The 21737-nt window shown below is 36.6% G+C and overlaps 2 protein-coding genes across 2 annotated transcripts; both read right to left on the reverse strand.

Annotated features, from left to right (window-relative positions):
* Positions 1–327: 327 nt before the first annotated feature.
* Positions 328–9633, reverse strand: LOC146739387 (uncharacterized). The gene is made up of 12 exons (XM_085502751.1): positions 9618–9633; positions 8709–8812; positions 8247–8454; positions 7969–8072; positions 6205–6410; positions 5667–5844; positions 4583–4760; positions 4014–4117; positions 2576–2717; positions 1697–1779; positions 1434–1596; positions 328–1286 (listed from the first exon to the last, which is right to left on the reverse strand). The coding sequence occupies exons 1-12, from the start codon at positions 9631–9633 to the stop codon at positions 1153–1155; spliced, it is 1620 nt and encodes a 539-aa protein (XP_085358877.1). The 3' UTR covers positions 328–1152.
* Positions 9634–13713: 4080 nt separating this feature from the next.
* Positions 13714–16681, reverse strand: LOC146739388 (uncharacterized). The gene is made up of 6 exons (XM_085502959.1): positions 16604–16681; positions 16452–16467; positions 15914–16228; positions 15074–15440; positions 14573–14652; positions 13714–13888 (listed from the first exon to the last, which is right to left on the reverse strand). Exons 1-6 carry the CDS (start codon positions 16664–16666, stop codon positions 13866–13868), a joined length of 864 nt encoding a protein of 287 aa, XP_085359085.1. The 5' UTR covers positions 16667–16681; the 3' UTR covers positions 13714–13865.
* Positions 16682–21737: the final 5056 nt, after the last annotated feature.

Here is a 21737-nt window from a genome sequence, read left to right on the forward strand (position 1 = left end):
AACTATCTTGTTGTCGGACACCGGCGTAAAAATACCAAGGTAGCCATCAGGTGCATTTGGTGTATCTGCTAAAATGGGTAGTTTTCACCATTTCATAAACTAGTTGACGGGATTGTTGGTACTTTTTGTGGTGGTCTTCTTTTGTAGTTGGTGAATCAGTTCGAACATACCGATGTATGGAAACGTCACATATGGCTGGGCAACTTTGTTTTATGCCTCTTTGTTACTATAACGGCTTAATCGACATGTTATTAAACGTTATGTCAGGTATCCGGGATCGTTACGTTCACAAACTTTTCAACCAAGCAAAGACACACACAGATGATATTAGTGTCAACCTCTAGTCTCCACAGCCTCGTGTAGAACTGACTTTATTGCCTCTCCAAAGCACAGTCTACTACATGGAAATTTAAGATCTTGAGGCGTGGCCTCCACACATTCCACTCATCCATCACACACGAAGTATTTAACACGCCATTATATACTTGATTAATTGTTTACTATATTGGAAGACTACTCGTATAAAACACCGTCAGGATATACTCGTGAGGTGTCAAAGTTATCATGCGTAGTAAAAACAACAGTCTGTTGGCAAAGTTGATATCTTTAATTAGTTCCTATTTCTGTTCAGTACTTTGAATATAAGCTCAAATGATAACAGAATATTAGCGAGCGCGAATGATCTCATCCCTCTCTTTCACCGGAAACCAATAATCAAGTCCTAATCAGTGAGTTTCGTCGTAATCGCCAAAACACCTATCAATATCTAACCGCATGAAAACATTATCATGACATTACCTTGAATTTGGCCTTCAATCACATTATCCTGATCGACCTGTTCTGCAACTAAGCTGTTTTCCAGGTGATCTGCCATATTCAAACACCGGATGAGATATACAAATATGTTTTTGACAGATGACATTTATTTCGCGCTAAAAACATCATCATGTAAAATAGTACGCCCCACTTTTTCTTCAAATCATTGGTTTTATTAGTTCATCAACACACATAAAACCTTTATTTATTCAATAATTAAAAAAAAGTATTTCAAGTGACGTCGCATTGTGGTGGTATGGGTTTTTGATCTTCCCTGTCTTACGACATACTGTCGGGTGATATGAAAGTTATGCATGCATTTGATAATGAACGATATCAATATTTCTTTTTTGATGCTTGTCTTTCGCGGTCTCTGAGTAGTTTCCGTAATATCTTCCCACTTGGTGACTTTGGAACTTCCTTCACAATCTCAACACCACCTCTAAGTTGTTTGTATGAGGCAACACGTCCTGTGTGGGAAAATAAAAAAAACGACCATTGTAGATCTATGTAATACCTCTCTAAAAATATGTTTACGTGAACCTCATTATTCTACCTTAAATACATTAGAGATTTTGACAGGCTTGAATATCGCACAAAAACGAAAAACACTATACCGTCTATAAATCTAACAACGTCTTCTGCGGTAAGCGTGTCAGTTTTTGACACAATAATTGCTTTAGGGAGTTCACCAGCATACTCATCAGGTACACCGATCACAGCAGCGTCTTGTATTTCAGGATGGGTTAATAATATATCTTCTAATTCCGCTGGTGCAACCTATAAATACACTTACTCATCAAAATGTTAAGCATTACAGATAAATGTAAACAACAAATTGCAATATGGAGTATTTATTTTAAATGAATTGATATCAAACCTGGAACGCCTTGAATTTTATGAGTTCTTTAAATCTGTCTACTATGAAGAAATTTCCTTCAGCATCATAATGACCAATATCTCCTGTGATGATAGAGAAATGTGGGCTTCAACAAAATTATTGGGTTCTTATTTAATTAAACACTTATATCTAAGTCGAGACATGATATTATGTGTGGCAGTATAGATTAAAAGAAGCACAGTCAATTGACTGTGAATGATTTTATTATTCTATTGCTTTTATTTGTCATTGTATTAATACAATTTTAAAAAAATACGCCAAAATAGTAGTAAACTACAAAACAGCCTAGAATAGATTTGTGCTTGCAACGTGTCTCGGTAATCCTCTGATTTAGCAAGAAATAGTTCTTAAGTGATTCTTGAAAGAGTTTGAACACTACGATAAAGACTTCCGTTTTCGACAATGTGAAATTGTACCGTTTTTTTGAGGAGAAAAAAACTGAAAAAAAACTAATTTTGACAAAATAATTCAACAATTTATATTAAGAATATTTTAATGATAACGAAATGTATTCCTTGTGCACCCATAAATAATTTCCATAATTACAGTTTACACAAGAATATTACAGAAAAGATATGAGTTGCTATATTCTCTATCTTTTGCCTTTTATTTGTCTTTAAATATGTGTTCAACAACTCGATCATTTCGATAAATATGATTTTACTTGGTAAAAATACTGTATTTTCTGCATAAAAACAAAGGAATTTCACAGTGTCGAAAACGGAAAGTCTTTATCGCAGTATTTTTACTGCTATTTCCTTCACTAAAATTGTTTGGTTTGTACTTTTTAGTGATTTTAATTTTGTTCAAGGGAATAAAATTGAGCCCTATATGACAACATATGTACAATTCACTAACCTGTATGTATCCAGCCATCGATAATAGTTGACTTTGTTGCCGCTTCATTATTCAAGTAACCTTTCATTACTTGAGGACCACGAAAACACAGCTCACCGTCTCGACCAATTCCAAGGATCTTTCCCGTTGCAATATCAATCACCTAAAATACAGATGACAAATCTGAATCCGAGCTTTAATAAGAGTTGACTATATCACAGAAATTCCTGGTACTGATAATCCATTTGGAACAGATTATATTATCATATTGGTTTGATTTTGTTCATTTCATTGGCCGTACAAGGTATATCTATTTGTAAATTGATTTAGTGATTACATTCTAACGAAATAACATCAATGCAATTATATATTGTCATTAATGTAGCCATAATCCTCTTCTATTGGCTAGCTAGAGCTCTGTATCGAGTATAAGCCAATTGTACAGCTCTCGGCTAGACTGTGTCGTTAAAGAGCAGTGGTCGATACGCCACGTATGCGCGAGATATAGGTCTCATGTGAACAGAGATGACGACTTTGATAGTTGCGCAAAACAACCGCAGACCGATTTCCATTAGAAGAGCGCATTGGATTGTAGGAAAATAAATGTTTATCAACACAAATTGTGCTTGGTGCGACAACCACCCATTAATTTTCCACAACCTTACAACAACGTTCGACTATTTGATATGCAATTAGCTATTTTACGTTGAAATGATATCCACATAAAACATATGTATCCAATGAACAATATATTACCTTTTAACCTCACCATGTTTATGATATTATTTCTTAAAGTTAATATCCGTTTTGTTTGTTCATATGTTACAGGCAGTGCCTGGCGAGCGAGCACTGTCGAGCATGTTTAGTTACTTGCTAAAAATTAAACTGACGAGGCCATCGAACGTCTAGGTGGAAATCGAGTTATTAGTTCACGAGTGAGTTGAATGTCATTCAAAATGACGACACGCGCGATTTGTGTTTCGCCGCTGATAAAAAATGACACTATTCAAACAATATTCAAAATTGAAATTGTAAGTGTGCTGTTTTGGCTTTACATAATTTGTGAAACAACAAACAAAAAGGCGCCGTTCATTGACCTGAAGTGAACCATTTTCAAACTCTTGCCATCGGTCTCTTTTGATTTGTTACTGGCTAATAGTTTAACAATAGTACATTAATGTAGCAAATAAACATTCACTGTGTTTTAATTTGTCACATTGTTTGTATGTAGGCGATCTAGGTGATTGTTACCAAGACACAATAAAAACATACTGATGGCTGGTTACTTATCAAACGTATCCTTTTGATTGTATTAAAGGTATTGAAACCTTTATCAAAAGCTTGAATTATCACGTGAAGCAACAGAAATGTTTCGAACGAAGCATTAACTGCCATCTTAAGTACGTTTATAACTAATTCTCTACCGCCTGTATACAACAAATATATTTACGTTTATTACCTTAGCTAGGCAGCCTGCCACTACTCCACCAACTGAGCCAGCAACACACTTATCGTTCATGCCACAAAGTGTTGATATTCCAGCGGTCTCTGTCATACCATATCCTACGTAAATATTTAACGAATGTTACTATACACAATATTCACGAATGACGGTATTAAGCACTAAATGTTAATGAGGTTGTTAATAATGCAACTGTATTTCCAAACTCTTCGATATGCATTAGACGATCATGTTAATGTGTCAGGTAGTATACAACGCCCGTAAAATACATTGATTTTTGAATGAATTCGAATGCCATGCAGCGAAAGTGGCGCTTCAAGGGGCAGTGGTCGTCGTGCTGCGCATGTGCGACGTGCACTAATTACCGCCGCTGACTCCAGTCACCAAAGAAATTACCCATAACGTCTCTGTTTGTACTCGTTGGTCTGCGCAACAGTCAAAGTTGAGATCTGTATTCATACGAGTCCCATATCCCGCGCATACGTGGCGCGACGACCACCACCCTTCAAAAGCAACATAGAGAATCATTCAAAACCAAGCTACGCTAATCTGTGTGGCGGTCCTACCTTGTCTCACTTTAAGATGATCGTTATTTAATCTTTTCTGCAATGATTTCACGTGTCCAGCTCCTAGTGGAGCGGCTCCACATATGATGTTGTCTACACTTGAAAGATTATATTCATCAACCATTGGGTGCTTGATCAAAAACACGGCAATAGGCGGGGCAATGACCAAACAAGTAACCTGGAAAAATAAAAAAATAAACATAACGATTTGATCAATTACACGGTTCACGTTTAGTGGTAGCTCACGTAATATATGTTAGTTCTCAACACTTAGTTCAGTACAAGGTCTGCAATATGGAATTTATCGCGTAATTTGACCTTGAAGTTTGTTTCGTGCTGTGGTCTATCCTGTGTTCAATTTTTCACGAGCAAAGCTTTTTATCAATATTTTCGATGCTTGTCGAAGCTAAAAATATCTATGTGTTGATCTATGTGTGCTCAAACTCGGACGAAATAAACATGGACCTAGTGTTGGTATTGCTTTTCTTGTGCTGCATGCCATGAAAGAACATATAATTATTATTGAACACGTGACTATTTTTCATAGTTATTTCTTTACTCACACACTTGTTTGTACAACTTAATCTTATGAATCAAATATACACAACCATAGCATTCAACAATGGTACATCGATTGCCAAATTAGCATAATAGCTCTTCAGGGTATTATTTCATTTGCATATTAATGATAGTCAACACAAACATACCATTCAATAGCCAATAGTTGGAGTAGTCAACATGTAATAATATAAGGTTATTACTAAAATACTTCAAAATATGCACGAAGACAGTATAGCGGGGGTATCGACCGACGCATAATAACCTTATTATTATACATTTTTTCCTTCCAAGGATATACCATGGGAATGCCGAAATACAAAAAGTTTAGAAAAGAATCAGCGAACTTCTTTGTGTGGAGTCCGGTCAAACTCTGATTACGCGCGTAGTCATTCCATATTTGGAATTCGCATTTCCTTATATGGTAGGATGAAAATACCCCGTAAATTACGGCACGCTGTAACTTATGGCGTATGGTGACAGATGTATAATAATATGTAATATAATAATGTCAATATAGTTGTACCTTGTGTTTTTCAGCCAGACCTAGGTATACTTTAGGCTCAAACTTAGACAGCGTCACAATTGTAATCCCTAGTTTCATGCTGATGAGTAAAACTCCAAGTATGCCAGATAAATGAAACAACGGAAGTACCCAGATAATGGCATCACTATCGGACACCTTAATTAGCTCATTAGACACCCTATACATGAATTATTAATAACAAAATAAACTAATGAAAATATAATGAATGTTACAGTGTGGAACATTATGTTAACATTCAATATAATTACATACAGCGTTGTTCACAAAGTATATAACAATATTCGCATGTAATAGGTAGGCATATTCAATAGCAGATACGGTCATGAGCAGTCGATTTCATAAACATTTGTACGCAAATTTTGCCAAACGAAGCATATGTGTTACATCATTACTTTGACCTAGGCCATGATTTTAGTTTATAGAAATGCAATGAGTTTCAGAATACATATTTAAACAATAGTCTACGAGTATATTCAAAATGTGCCAACATTTGAAACGATTCGATAATTGCACATACCCCATCTCACAACTAGCAATGAGGTTGTGGTGAGTCAGCATAACTCCCTTTGGTAGTCCAGTAGTGCCACTAGAATATGGTAATACAGCCACGTCTTCTACTGGGTTAATTTTGATATCCTTAGGAAATGCAGATCCATCATCTGTCATTAAGTCTACAAATGGCAAACAACCCTCAACACTGTCATCGCCAACTATATAGATATGCTGAAAATAAGCGATACATGAACATGAATTATGTGAAGAATACAAGCAATAGCATCACGCTGTGATCAAAGTTATTGGTTATCTCGTATTATATAATATATAGGCGATTAGTACAGGATATTCAGTTTGATGAAGCAGATGAACTTATTCGTAATTTCCCCATGATAAAGTCCAAGAACACAAAACAAACAAATACAATACAATACAATACAATACATTGCATCTCGTCTGGTTCAACAAGACTTTCGGATTCCTGGTTGGTGGTTCATAATATTACCACCCCGTCGCTCAAAACAAAGGGTCTAGTGACCGTCTAGAAATTTTCAAACAAAGTATTAGATCAAGACTTGAAACGGAATATGAATATTCACGCGTTATGAACCTATTGCCTAAGTTTAACAATACATGGACAGTGGAGAATGCCCTGTGTCACATTCAGGATAATGAGCTCCGCATTACTCTATAACATACTATTGTCTTGGTAAATATTGCAATTTACGTACTCACGTACAGAAATGCACAACCAAGTTTAGAACACGCATAGGAGCCAAGAGTTTCGTCCTCTTGATTGGTTACTAGTATCTGCAAACATACGCGCGTTTTTTCCTTTTTGCTACTTGTTCTGTGCTCTTAATGTTTTAGTTTTTCCTTGGAATTTGGGAGGGTGAGGTTACCCTGTGCCACAACTACCTCCATGTCAACCTTGGGCACACTGAACGCGCGGGTGAACACGGTGCTTTTCAGCGCTTCCCGAATTATTACAGGTTTTGCCTCACGACTTAGTCGTGTCGGTTTTCAGCTTTATTGGACATGTCCTGGGTAAGACGTTAAAACTGCATCCGGTTGTGGAGTTTTTGTACTTGGGAGAATGAGGTTACCCTTTGCCACAACTACCTCCAGGTCACCTTTGGGCAAGGTGTAGTACCTGTCAGCCTTGGGTGCCAACTTCCCACATAACAAGTTTGGTTGAAGTCAGTAAGGGCATACGGTCATATAAGCTTTGCACCAACTCAGCCTCACGTGTGAGGTATTACCTACTACTGGCAATGTTTGCGTTTATTTATATATGTATATATGTGTCCTGGGCAAGATTTTAAACTACATCCGGTTGTGGAGTCTATGGACGTGGGAGAATGAGGTTACCCTTTGCAACAACTACCTCCAGGTCACCCTTGGGCAGGGTGTGGCACCTGTGAGCCTTGGGTAACAACTTCCCACATAACAAGTTTGGTTGACGTCAGTAAAGGCACACGGTCGTAAAACTTCTGCACAAATAGATCCGCACAGGTGGACAATTTTTCATGTAAATATGTAGATATTAGTTTCAGTTGTACTTAGCATTTGGCAGGGGGGGGTCGTAACCTCTTGTGGTGAGAACCAGTGTGACTGGCCTGCCAACGGGGTGCTAAGGATTTCATTGGAAAAGTTATCAGTTACATCCGTTAATGTAATTTCGTTTTACATACCCGTAAATCAAAAATCACAATACAATACAATACAATACAATACAATACAATAAATAGTATAAATCTAAAACGAAGGTTACACATAGACTAACCTTCATATTAGACAAACTTGCAGCTTTCTTGGTATTGGCGACTAAATCAATAGTTGTTACAATCCACTTAGCGTTTGACGATTGTAGCTGGTGTACTAACTCGTCTGATCGAAACAAAACACAAATTCATACAGATAAAAATCAGACTGAGTGTAGGGCCTGGGTTACGCTAACACGCGAAATCTGTATAAAATATGTCAGTCGATGAGGAATCATATCACCTCACATATAGTAACGATTGCGGCTTCATAGATTATTCTATGACGGGAATAACTTACCGAAGGTGTGTGATGGATTTATGGTTGTAACGATTCCTCCAATGGATATCACCGCATAAAACGGTATACTATATTCTGGCATATTCTGTATATACAGGGCACACACATCGCCTTGTTGAAATCCGGCTCTAGATAATCCACTCCCACATCTGTAGATTAAATCTTTCAATTGTCTAAATGTATATGACTTGTTAGTTAACCCATCAATCTGTGAAACACATATATTTGAAACTGAACTGTCGTCGAGTTTGTGAAATTCTCTGTATCGTGTATTCATATTTAATTAGTTCTGTGATTAATTACATAACATGAAGAAGAAAAAATCATTAAATAATCAAATCGTTGAGAAAATGTTTTATTAAAAGGCAAGGTCAACAAATTCTAACATCGTTGCTGCCCAGATGTAGTGTATATTTAATCAAGAAGAACGCATTGAAGACCGAGTGAAAATGACTATCTCACCATAGCAATCCTGTCTCCATAGTGAACAAAGTTTGACATCACATAATCAGAAAGTGTCATGTTTGTTGGTATTTCAGGATCTGGATATTTACTTCTAATTATTCCTGTAATATATTGAAACAATTAAAGAGAAGCAATAGGTGAGTTTCCGTTCACTGCGAGATCTCGCGTTTTGCGCGAAAGACGCGGACCGAACGTCTACCGTAAAAATCGAACGATTTTATTTAAATTTAAAATTGTTTTTTTTAAGCTTAAATCTAATCTTTTATCCTTGAAAGGGGGAATATTGCTTTCATCAGATACCCTTACCTCATGACAATTGATTATCATCAAGTGTGTACAGCACACTATTAAGCGTGGAAATACCCCCCCCCACAAATACTTTCGCGTTTGTCGAATCCTACGCAATGTTTTGACGCCATTACGATGATATGACCTTTGTTTGTTCTGTTTACTTCGCTAAATTTCACGCATAACGCGGGATCTCGCAGTAAATTAAGAATAGTAGATTAGATGATGTTGTAACACATAAACACGTTTCAAGCGTGTGTTGATATAATGATATATTGATGCACATGCGTGTTCCTCGTCTTTCTCCCTCAGACAATGTTCCTTCCTCCCCTATCTTCGCGTCTACTGTTTCACTGGTCAGCGTAATGATTCGTCGTTGTTGTTTTTTACAACTGTCTTTATAGTTATGTACTTGTTCTTTAATTTATGATATTAAAGCGGGGGAAGTCGTCACCTGCGCATGCGCCAGATGGTCATAGTGTGTCATTGTTTACAAACAAGCGTCTACCCATGAGCCTTTGCGTTTTAGCGTGCGTTCTTATTGTCGCTTGGCCGGACTCAATTCCCGCGCGTGCGCAGGAGACGACCCTCGCCATCCGGAATATATAGATTACTCACCGCCACCATCATGCATCATTAGAAGATGAACAGTTGAATGCTCTCAACATCGCAGACATCCGTCTTTGTGACTTGGACGTACTCTCTGCCATGTTTATTTATCTGTTAATACCAAGTACCTGTATTTATGGCATATATATATCATAGCAGTTTAGTATAATACAGCAGTGTAATAATTTTAAATATCGACATACATGTAGTATGTCATTAAAATTCCTGATAATCTGATTGGTCCATGTACGCACATAGATTGTTTGACGTCTTGACTTAGACTGGCGCAGTCGGGCGATTAATTTGTTTTTGTAGTTTAAAGAAAATATAAAAAGTCGCCAAATGGAGGTGTTAGCGCGAAATCACCCCGACTGGTTTATTCTGCAGGAAATTTATTGCTATTAAATATTCATGAGCACATATTATAATAAAGTGGGCGCGGAAATACGTGCATAATGAGGTCAACATGGTAAAGGTCACACTGCAGACCCAACATGGCGGCACGTTGAAATTCGAGTTTGTCGTAGTCGTCGTTTCTTATTCATCACAATGTAAAAATGTAACTCGTACTGTCGTAGAATTGAAAAAAAAATCGGCTGCTACAATCAGTCGACGTCTTCTCGGCCAGAGGTCAGTTGAAGAGACGTTGTGATTGGCTTAGATGATTGTCAATTAGAACACTCATTAACATAATTACTCTTTGAAAACTCGACGGGTTCCTGCAGTGTCGATAGAGGGCCATGCAGAATAAACCAGTCGGGGGTGATTTCGCAGTTACAGGGGATTTCGCGCTAACACCTCCATTTCGCGATTTTTTTTATTTTATTTAAACTACAAAAACAAATTAATCGCCCCGACTGCGCCAGTCTAGTCTTGACTCAATATTCCAATGTTGGTGGTTTTACGCAATATTACTGTGAATTATTATTAGAAATTGTAATAATTCGGATATTTCTGGTAGTATAGGATTGCAGCTAAAACGCTTGTTTGATAAAAAGCCGCATATATACCCGATTTTGTACGTGTTGTACAAGAGGGATTTATTTATATATCCATTAGTTATAACAGTATAAACCGATAACACCTCATACTGAGAGATGGGTTGTATAGCCCAAAGTCCAAAGGCAAGTCGTACACAATATAAAAGTACAACATAAATCGCAGTAGATTGATAGACATTTCAAGGTTACACTCGAATGCTCAATACTTACGCACGCATATCAGTACATCGATGATCTGCTTGTCGAGGGGCGGGATGACCTACAGGTCACTTGTATGTACTGCACTTATGATTCAGTGAATGGGCTATACCACAGTATACATACATGACAACACATCGACGCCGCTTTTTAAGGGACTATCCGATAATGACGACCCTGGTTACAGTCACTTTATGTACTGTAGTTATGTTTCAGTAAACGGGTATATATTCATTAGCGACTTGGATACACTGCAAATACACATGCACGTGTGTCACCAATACCATCGTCTCTCACACCAGTTGTTGATGACCATATGTTAAATCGCCCACGAAGTGAAGATTTTTAATTTGGAAGAGACTTACCACGTAAACAGACCAGCGTATGAACTCTTGTGCAGGCGTAGTGGAACGTGAACACGCGATGTAACCTTTACACTCAGTTGCAACAATAACTCGATAATTTGCCTATGAACCTATGACCTGTATATCCGTTTGGCTACTAACACTTGCCATCGAATATAAACAATGTCAAGCAAATATCCTATATCCAGCTACACTATTTTAAGCTTGCGTTGGTTAAACCCAATAATTAGGTAAATCATTTAACTGCATTCACATTTGTTTACAATGGCGAAACTATCGTGGCTACTGTATAGGACACACAATGGTACTGACTCCGCGGGTGTTCGCTTAACAAACAAACGTGATAGGGCAAAAGAAAGAACCTTTGTTTTGGAGGGTTATGAGAAAATGACCAAGTATGAGTTTCTATGCTTTGAATAGAGCTGCAACTGCTTCCTGTTTTCTGAATTGTGGACTTGCATTTTATCTAAGAACTTAATATTGTCACTATTTAATAGGTGATCGGAATTGACTAGTAAGTTGATTCACATCGGGAAACCTGGACCACATCTGAGATACTTCAATTTATTGTACTGCATGGTGTGTATGAAAATTTAATGTAGCAATGTTTATGTTTAATTTAATGTATTATCATGGTCTAATACCTTCTGGATGCTGTTTGGAAATTACAAAGGGCGGAGCGAGTGTTAATTTCGTAATTTGATGACATCAGTATTTTACAATTTTTTGTTCTTTAGAATTTAGCTCACTGCTGAACCGGTATTTGTTAGTCTGGCCTCCATGCGCCTAATAAAGCTGCATATATCGGAGATGCGTTAAAACGTCGATGTAACTGATGAAATACTAAAGTCATTTATTTTAATGTACCGTAAATATTGCAAACCTATGACGTACACGTGCATACAGTTCATGACCCCATCATTGATGTCAGTTTAAGAAATTTCTTACGTAAACAATACTATTCAATATTCAATTTAAACTTTCAAGAAAAACGTACATGCTTATTATTTGAGTATGCTAAGTTTAGTGCAGAGGTAGACTAAATGAGGATATGTAATTTGCACCTATGGCATAGGTTTGCACGCTTGGAATACCTTGTAGTTAATTATATATTTCTACAATTATACGACAAACAAAAATATTTCTTAATTCACTTAAAAAGTTAAATTATTCATTATATGAATCTCAATGTCCAACTTAGGCTACACTGATTTAATGTTATGGATGACATCCTCTGGAGACCCCAAAACTAATGCGAGAGGGCGAAAAGAAAAATCTTGCCAAAAAAAATCCTGCTAAATCCACAGGACTCTCCCTGGCCGACGTCAATTGCGTACCAGTCAACAACAATCCCTCCGTTTTCTTCTCTGAACTTGTATGCTCACGTATTTTGGTGGCGCAGTTGCGCGCCATGTTGGAATTCCCGGCAACGCAATACCCATGTGCACAAGATCATTTACGACAAAATAGGCACGTTTGGAGGTAGTATAAAACGAGTTTTACGACAAGCCGGCGCTTTGCGACAACATGAGTCAGCAAGTTCCGGACAGAAAACCGATATGTGGAGACTCGTCGTCGGAATTTTTTTTTTTTGAGAATGGGCTAAAACTAATGCGCGCGCGGATGTCATCCATAAAATTAAGTCGGTGTGGCCTTATATACAAGACAGATTATCTTTATGGTGAACTGCGTGTTTATGATCTGACAGTTGTGAAATATAAAAAAAAATCACTTTCAAATTACAAACAGGCTAGCAAATGAGCTTTTATTTTTCAACGATGCTAAGTTCCAAGGTCACAACAGTTGTATGAGTGTAGGAGTACAACATTTCATCGGGCGCATTTCAGGTGTGTTAGACAATTTATAAATGAATTTCGATTGTCTTTCGGAATAGTTGTGGTCCATAAAATTGTAATGTCTATTCTTTGTGTGTTGAACAATTCATAACATTTCTATGTTCGTTCTGGTTGTGTCTCGGGTGTTTATGTAATTGACTAGATGCGATCCGTTTGTTTAAATTTTGAGGCAACATGATACAATGGTTATCGCTTTGGATCGGCAATCACACACTGTTGCTGCTGGTAACAAGAGTCTTTCTCGCATACTCATTCATTCAATATTCGTCAAATAGATCTTAAACGCCTGTTTTATTCGATCCAACTACAAAATGTACAGTCGTATTTAGTCTGGCCTGCATAGCTAAGCTCAGATATAGTGCTGTTTCACCAGGAGTTTGGTAAGTTGATTCACAGCTATCTCCACAATGTTCGGGGTAAATACAAACATTCTTAATTTGATATCCCGTACTACAGTAAACTGTATTGTAATTGCAATGTATAACTTAATTACTCGACTAAAAGGTCTTTTCGTACCGTCCGTCAACATCACATCAGTTTTGAGTTCTCGACATTGCTTCACACCATGTGTTAATGGCTATCTTTCAAATAGCACCCTCTATTGACAATTGCCCATTTTTAGAACTATGATAAGAATAGTTCATTAGTGTAATAATATAATAATTCAGTCAATGTAACAAGTAAATATTGTTCGGTAATATTGTCTTTAATTGAGTATAATTATACTATTGATTTACAATAAAGTGACACAATAATGATAGTGAACGATGATATTAACACATCAAACAGCTGATTGGACACCAGATATTAAATTCTTGTACGTGAGCCATACATCGTTTATTTCCTTGCGCAGTATCCGGCTATAAGTAAAAACACCAACATTATATTATTTTAACTACATCTGGCGAATTTGATAAATAAATCAAAAACTATATTTAAGTAATCCCGGTCATTGAATATGGGAGTGCGTCATGTTTTTAGGGGACTACCGCTATGTTGTTTATAGAACTATTGTTTCACGTGGTTAATGAGTGTATATCTGGGCGTTGTTAATGAGGTACCCAACGTTTTAAACCTGCACGTTGTTAATGGGGCTTCACACATTGTATAATCTAATCTTCTTGATGGGGTACTCCACGTTGCATATTAAAATACCTAGACATTTGGGGTGCCCTACGCTCTATATAGCAGTACCGGCACACAGTAGACGGCTTTCTAGACACTATGGGTCAAAACGGACCCCAGATGGTTGCATCAGTTGCCCTCAAAATGCAGGAAATAGCGTTTCAGAGGGTCTAGATTTCAAAATGTTTAAGGGGGAGTATGTACCGGTGCGAGGTTGGTGAGCAGATCTCGCCACTCCATGCTTCTGTGCATACATTACACATTTAAACCGTCACGGTGCCTGTCTCGTGGAAGTGAACCCAGAGTACTGCCACTTCGCACCTAGCTCTGCTTAAAACAGCTATTTATGCATTAGTATGACCCCTATATCATATTAATATATATTAAAACAGTTATTCAGATACTGATAGATTACTTACGAATTTCACAAATGAAAGACTTTGTATCAGTGCAACAGGAATCATCCATTTTGAAACTAGGATTAGTTTTTGGTCTTTCCCTGAAAATAATGATTGATATATATTACTATGAATCCTCATGAATCTTTCATTGTCAAATATTTTGCGAATATAATTTTTACTCCGTAAACTAATAAGGATCACAACACGCGAGAATATATTTCAATAGTCATAATTTACTCTTTGTAATTATAGCCACTATTCTAACAAACGTCATTCACTCATTCATTCATTTATTCACTCACTCACTCAACTCACTCACTCACTCACACACTCACTCACTCACTCACTCACTCACTCGCTCACTCACTCACTCACTCACTCACTCACTCACTCACTCACTCACTCACTCACTCACTCACACACTCGCTCACTCACACACTCACTCACTCACTCCCTCCCTCACTCACTCCCTCCCTCACTCACTCAATGATTCATTCATTCAAAATCAAAATGATATACCAAAGTTGGCAGCAGTCTTGATCATTTCCTTTTGCTGCGCACGCTTCAGTTTGTTTATTGTTTGGCTGGGAGTGCCATGCATTTTGTGGTACATCAACTTTATTTCCATTCAACCACACAAATGATCCTTCCTCCTCTTCGTCGTGACATCCTATCCAGTAACCTTTCCCCTTGGGATTCGACAAACCCGGCGACTGCTGTATAAACTCCCGAACTGTGTTACGCACTTTACTGGCGCCTAGATTTGCTAAGCCAGCGACATGTCCTCTCGGAGCTAAGATGGTTTTGCAATATGTGTCTGCGTCATGCCAGTCAAAAGAGTCGCCTAAAACGATCTTATACAAATTATCCCCAATACATATCTCATCTATGGAACGAATGCAAATATAAACAGTTTTTATTATCCATGTATTTATCAGACCACATTAGAACGGTTTAGTTTGCAAGAATTCATCCTAATTGTAGAATGAGACTTCCTAAGATAACATTATCGTATCCACGACCCCTTAAATAAATGCAAAGAGGATGCAAGGGGGTAGCTGGTACAGGTTGCAGGAATTAAAAAAGCCATTTTACGGAATTACAGAAAGTAAAATGGAAAGTTCCATTTACGGTAATAGGTTGTTACACTTTACAGATAATTCCTAATTATATTTTACATTTTGATAATATACTTGATAATCTGTGTTTAGGAATCGATTACATTGTTAACTACCCATGTCTAAGAATTTACTTTCTATTTATTGAAATTTACAATATTACGAAAATAAAAACAATTGATTACAGCTTACGAAAATACCCCTTGCCGACCCTCAATGAAATATTGTGTATAATACATACCTTCTTCGGTGCCTCCCTCCTCCGTGACTGTAGGTTCTTTCGCTTCACAACAAAGCCTAATCTTGTAGTTCATACATGGAGACACGTTATCGCCATGGAAACAGATTAGCCCATCGGGTAAATCGCAGTATACAGTCTGCCCGGTTTCATAGGATAGCGTAAAAGGTTCAACTACTGTGCGACACTCAATGGCGGTCGGGACCTCACAAATATCATGTAGGGTACGAAGATCCGGGAGGTATTCGAATTCGCCAACTTCATCGACGACCACGCCACCATTTTCGTCGTCGATCCATTGAGTCCAATTTCCGCAGACTTACAATAGCATGAGCATAATTATTTATTAAATAATATGTTATTTCAGTGCAGAAACGTATTCCGGTGAATCTTGGCAGCAGTCGATATCGATTAATATAATAGTATGAAACATTTACATTGCAGTCGGTCAAAATAAAAAAATAATAAAAAGAAGTCGGCATAAGTACACAGATATATAGAGATTATGAAATTAAAATTCTAGAAAAAATAAATATCTCACCGTTCTCAGCATTCACCTAATAAAGATAATAAAATATAATATCAAGCATAAATTACTTTTTAGAATTGGTGAGAATGGTTAAGTCTAAATAAATTACGCATTCGTCTGTGGATTATGACAAAAAGGAAAGTACTTCGAAGTATTCAACTTACCTGAAATACACCTGAAATAACCAAGAATAAATGCAAAATCAAGCTGAAATCTTTTTTGCCCATTCTGACAAATTATCGCAAATCAGTCTGTAACGCATGTAATAGTCACCAACGCATGTTATATACCGTTTCCGTTCATTGTCTATTTCTTGAGAATTAAGTAGTCATGGACATGTGATCGTGTTTCTATTCAAGTTATAATAAGCTCTTTTATCTGCAACAAGAAGCTTTTATCGAAGAAAGCAATATATCAGGTAGTTTTTCATTGATCATCAGGACTATATTAATTAAGTCAAAATAGTTTAACCGATATTGTATACGTGCATGTAAGATTCGTTACTTGTCACGAATACTTATAGAGAGCTAATTACTGATATTAAACAAATTAAAGTCTGTCCTGAATTTTCTGATACCCGCATATTGTAGAAATATTATGCAAGGAACAGGTATAGTTCAGTTTTGTATTATATCAATGCCTGACTAAAATACCGAAACGTGTCATAACGGAACTTTCAAGGCCGCGGTCTGCTTCGTTGATTGACTTTTTTGTTATCAGTTATCAGTTCAACTACTTTTTTCAAACAAGTAGGCGGTGGTGTGAATGGGGGTATTACTACTTTCAGTTTCAATAGAAATTCGAAAACAATTTTGTTTTAATTAGTCATTTTGTTTCGGGATTGTTGATAACCACACTTCGTCGAGTTGTAATAAACATTGTACATTGCTTGTGATACCTACGGATTGAAATAAAGGTCGTTTAAAGACTAGTCTGATGATATGATTACAGTTGGGTCAGACGTTTATTATCCCTTGTTTCGCGAACCCGCCGAATGAACAGGAGCCGAAAATGAAATAAAAATATAAGTTTATTTCAGCGTGTTTTCTCGCGCCCGCCGATTTGTAAGTGCAAAAAATTGCTAAAAAAAATATTTGTATCTTCATTTTTTTCCGCCCGCCGCCTAACAAATCCAAGTTGCATTTTCATGGGAGTATCATGATCAAAGTACCGAAGTCTCGCGCAGAAATATACTTTATGCTCGTTGGTTGACAGTGAATCTCGGGTATTGACCTTTCTGCGTGCTGCATGAAATCCCTCATTTATGCTGAAAATTGTGCCACATTTGGTACATTGCCAACCAGGTTATACATAGAATAAAATTGTATTTCATTTCTTCTCTCCGATCAATGATCTCACTTACAATTTTTTGAGAATCACACAAATCTAATGGAAAAAAAGAAATAATTTTATTTTTTCGCCCTCCTCAAAAAAATTGACTTATAAAAACTCGAGAAACAAGGAATAAAAAAAGTCTGGCCTTAGTATCTTTTGTTTGTCAATTAGCATGTTGAAGTAAGCAATTCAATTCTAAAACCAATAAACGTTACAAATAACAAAGTTTTTACTCATAGAATTAAGGGTGGATTTCACAAGTGTCACTCCATGCACATTAGCACGTACATCTGTTTTATCATTGTGCTCTCGAATGTTAGCTACTTATTATGCTACATGCAGAAGGCCTGTAGATGCAGCGATATAACGTTTGGCGGGATGTTTGTACATTTGTCCGCTACTATAGTTAATTAGCTTCTTGGGTTCGGATTAGTCCCTTTAAATCTTTCACACTATGTTTTATTCACTTGTATTCAGTAGGTTAGTAATCACGTGATTAAGACTACTCAAATATTTATACATCATGGTTTGAAAACAAACATGCTATAATAAAACCTGAATGGTTTTTATTTTGCGTCAAAACCCATCACTTACATAGTGTGACAGATTTCAATTCTAATAGATACAAGCTCCGGAAAATATTCAAGAATGTAGCCCCCTCACCAACTGAATAACTAAACTGTAGATAATTTCATTTTAAAACATATACAATCAAATTTAATATGATCTGTATTGTTTGAGCTCCAAAATCGCCGTTTAAATATAAAAAAGCAACAACAGAAATGTAATTGATCCATGCGCCCACAAACCTGCATCTAGTTTGATGAATTATAAGATATTGAATGCTCAAAACCAAACCTGTCGGTGTCGGCTGCTTCTGATGTTATGTGACAATCGCCACATTCCCAAATAGCATTTATCTTAAACAGTGTCCATAACCATACATTGTTAGCTGGCAAAACAAATGCAACAGTACTGGTAAATTGTTAACGTGAACACTAATGTTTACCAACCCGCATATGTAGAGTACGCTTTGTGAAATATATCTAATTCCCAGTAATAACTTATTTGATTAATAAATAAATAATCAATCAATTATTTTTTCAAACGCAATTTCACCTTGGTCGGCTTTTTTGAAGATAAGCTAAACATAGAATTATAATTGTAATTTGCTTAACAAATTACTAAACTTGTATTTATTCAGTATTTTTGCATTAGTTAGATATTTATCTTATGACACTCAGTCAAAAACAAATGATAGTCACCTAGTTTCTAACATTGACTGGTAGAGTTAAATAAAGAAATAAACGTGTAATGGCAGTTTAAAAAGTTAACTGCTACTTTGTAATTCATGTGTTTTTCGATTCAATTGAATGAGTTGTAGATTCAGTAAATTATTACATGTGTTGAGTTTAAACTTGATTTTCACATAATCTTTGTGTTGAGTGATTCTATTTAATGTGTTAAATATCACATTATGAATATTCCAGATCGGTCGATTGTTGCGATGTGGTATCCGATGGCATTGTCAAATTTCACTCGTAAAACTACTCGTGAATAACTGCATTGCTATAATAAGGGCAATCAATAGTTTCTGCAAGTGAACATTCACAGCCAAGAAGATGAAAAACCCCGCGGCAGAGATATTACAATACTGCAAATCAGTCCAAGCATTTTTGTTTGCATTTCCACTTGCTCCAGAACCTGTTTCTATTTCCTCCACACCCCGAGCAGATAAAAGGTTCACACGTTCCTGTTGATTGGTCGAAATACCATCGTAGTAGCATTGCTCTACAGTGACCTGAATGTGACGAACCTGTACATCGATTCTTATCTGTGAAATACAAAATAATTATATCATACGTAGAACATACACGTTACATCTTATACTCGTACAGTTTTGGTGCGCCGTATAACAATACGGCATGAAATATAAATTTTGAGGATATACTTCAAGAACAATATTATGCAGATGGAAATGTGGCTGTGCACTTCCGTATTATATGTCGGATACTTCTCATTAATCAAAGGGAAACTGTAAATATATATATATATATGCATACCATGCTGACACTTTTTCATATGCTGTACATATATATTTTGTCGGTTTTTGCAGGCGGTTACACGCATTGAGCATTCGTTTCGATAAGTATTATTGTCAGAGCCACACACTGGTATATACCCTTTATAACACACGAATGGACAGACGCATCTACCCCATTTGCACTGCGCATAAAATCCGCATCTCATCGACGCACATGGATCGGGATTTTGTCCTGAAAATGAATTAAATTAGTTAATCTAAAGCAATCAGTCACTAAATTTAAGTCTAGCCACACTGCCTGAAATACTATAAAAAATTATCGGGGATTTATTCCCAAAAGCATACAGTGGCTAAGCGCTATGCTTCAGAAAAATGTTTATCCGTTCTAGATTATTTATTTTTATAGAAGAAACTATCATATCCCATTGTCTTACTTGTATATCTAGAAAGTTTGTTTATTTATTTAGTTCCTGACCACCTCGTTTTGTTTCAGTTACTATAGATACCAAATCATGATGCAAATACCATAGCCTGCCTGGCAGCTTATATGCAAACTTAAATTTACCGGCACAATCCAGTACGCTACCATCATCATTGATAAATTTTGCCTTACATTCAGCACAGTAATCAATTTCACATCGTGCGTATGGATATCGCTCGCACTGAGTGACTTCGCAGGGGTTTGTCGGACATTGTACAGACTTAGTACCATCTGGACAAATGAACGTGTTCTGGGGAATGACATCTGTCGCGTATGTCGCTCAAATATGTAAAAGAACAACGTTTGTTTTATATATGATTTAACGAGAACACGCACATGGAAGTACTGTAATGTTGGGCGTGCGTATAATATGAAATATGCCGAATATTCAAATTATTCTGATATTCTGATTATTCAAAGAAATATATATATATACGCATACCATGTTGACACTTGTTCATATGTTGTACATGTATATGCTGCTGCTTTTTGCAGGCGGTTACACGAATTGAGCATTCGTTTCGATAAGTATTACCGTCAGAGCCACACACTGGTATATACCCTTTATAACACACGAATGGACAGACGCATCTACCCCATTTGCACTGTGCATAAAATCCACATCTTATTGTCGCACATGGATCATCATTTTGTTCTGAAAATGAATTAATAGGTGAACTTAAGAAATCGGTCATGATTATCGGGTATATATTTCTACAAACATAATAATATGGCTGAGCGTTATATTTGAGAAAAAATATCATATCAAATATATTATCATCTGAAACTAGTTGTATGTTTGTTTGTTTATTTATTTTCTGACTAGCATAATTTGTATCTGGATAGTATATATATAATGAATTATAATGTAGCTGTTAAAGCCTGTCAGCGTATAATAGTTATTACCAGAGCAGTCCAATACGCTACCATCATCGTCGATGAATGTTGCCTTACAACCCCCACAATAATCAACCTCGCATCGTGCGTATGGATATCGCTCGCACTGAATGACTTCACAGGGGTTCGTTAGACATTGTACAGAGTTGGTACCATCGGGGCAGGTGAATGTGTCCTGGAAATGAACATTTTATGAGCACTGTATAAGTATGAATGTAATTAAACAATATACAAATACACGGGTCAGAGAGAGAGGGTAATTGAAATGTTAAATGTCGTTTTTTATGACACAGATCTAATTTCCAATTCTATTAACATCGGTTTGCAATGACATGTAGCATAAATGAAATGTGCGATAACAATGTATATAATCACACTGTTATTTTTTGGGGTAAAAGACGTTTAAGAAAGATACTCTGAAATCTAATCTATGCTCGATAATATGACATACTCACCGCAGCCCTGCATATAATAAAACTACATGCTGCCCCAATCGATATTCTCAATAAAACTGGTAGCGTCCGCATCTTGATTACCTAAA

The sequence above is a fragment of the Saccoglossus kowalevskii genome, chromosome 8 (genome assembly GCF_978046115.1).
Source record: "Saccoglossus kowalevskii chromosome 8, keSacKowa6.1, whole genome shotgun sequence".
In the NCBI taxonomy this organism is placed as follows: Eukaryota; Metazoa; Hemichordata; class Enteropneusta; family Harrimaniidae; genus Saccoglossus; species Saccoglossus kowalevskii.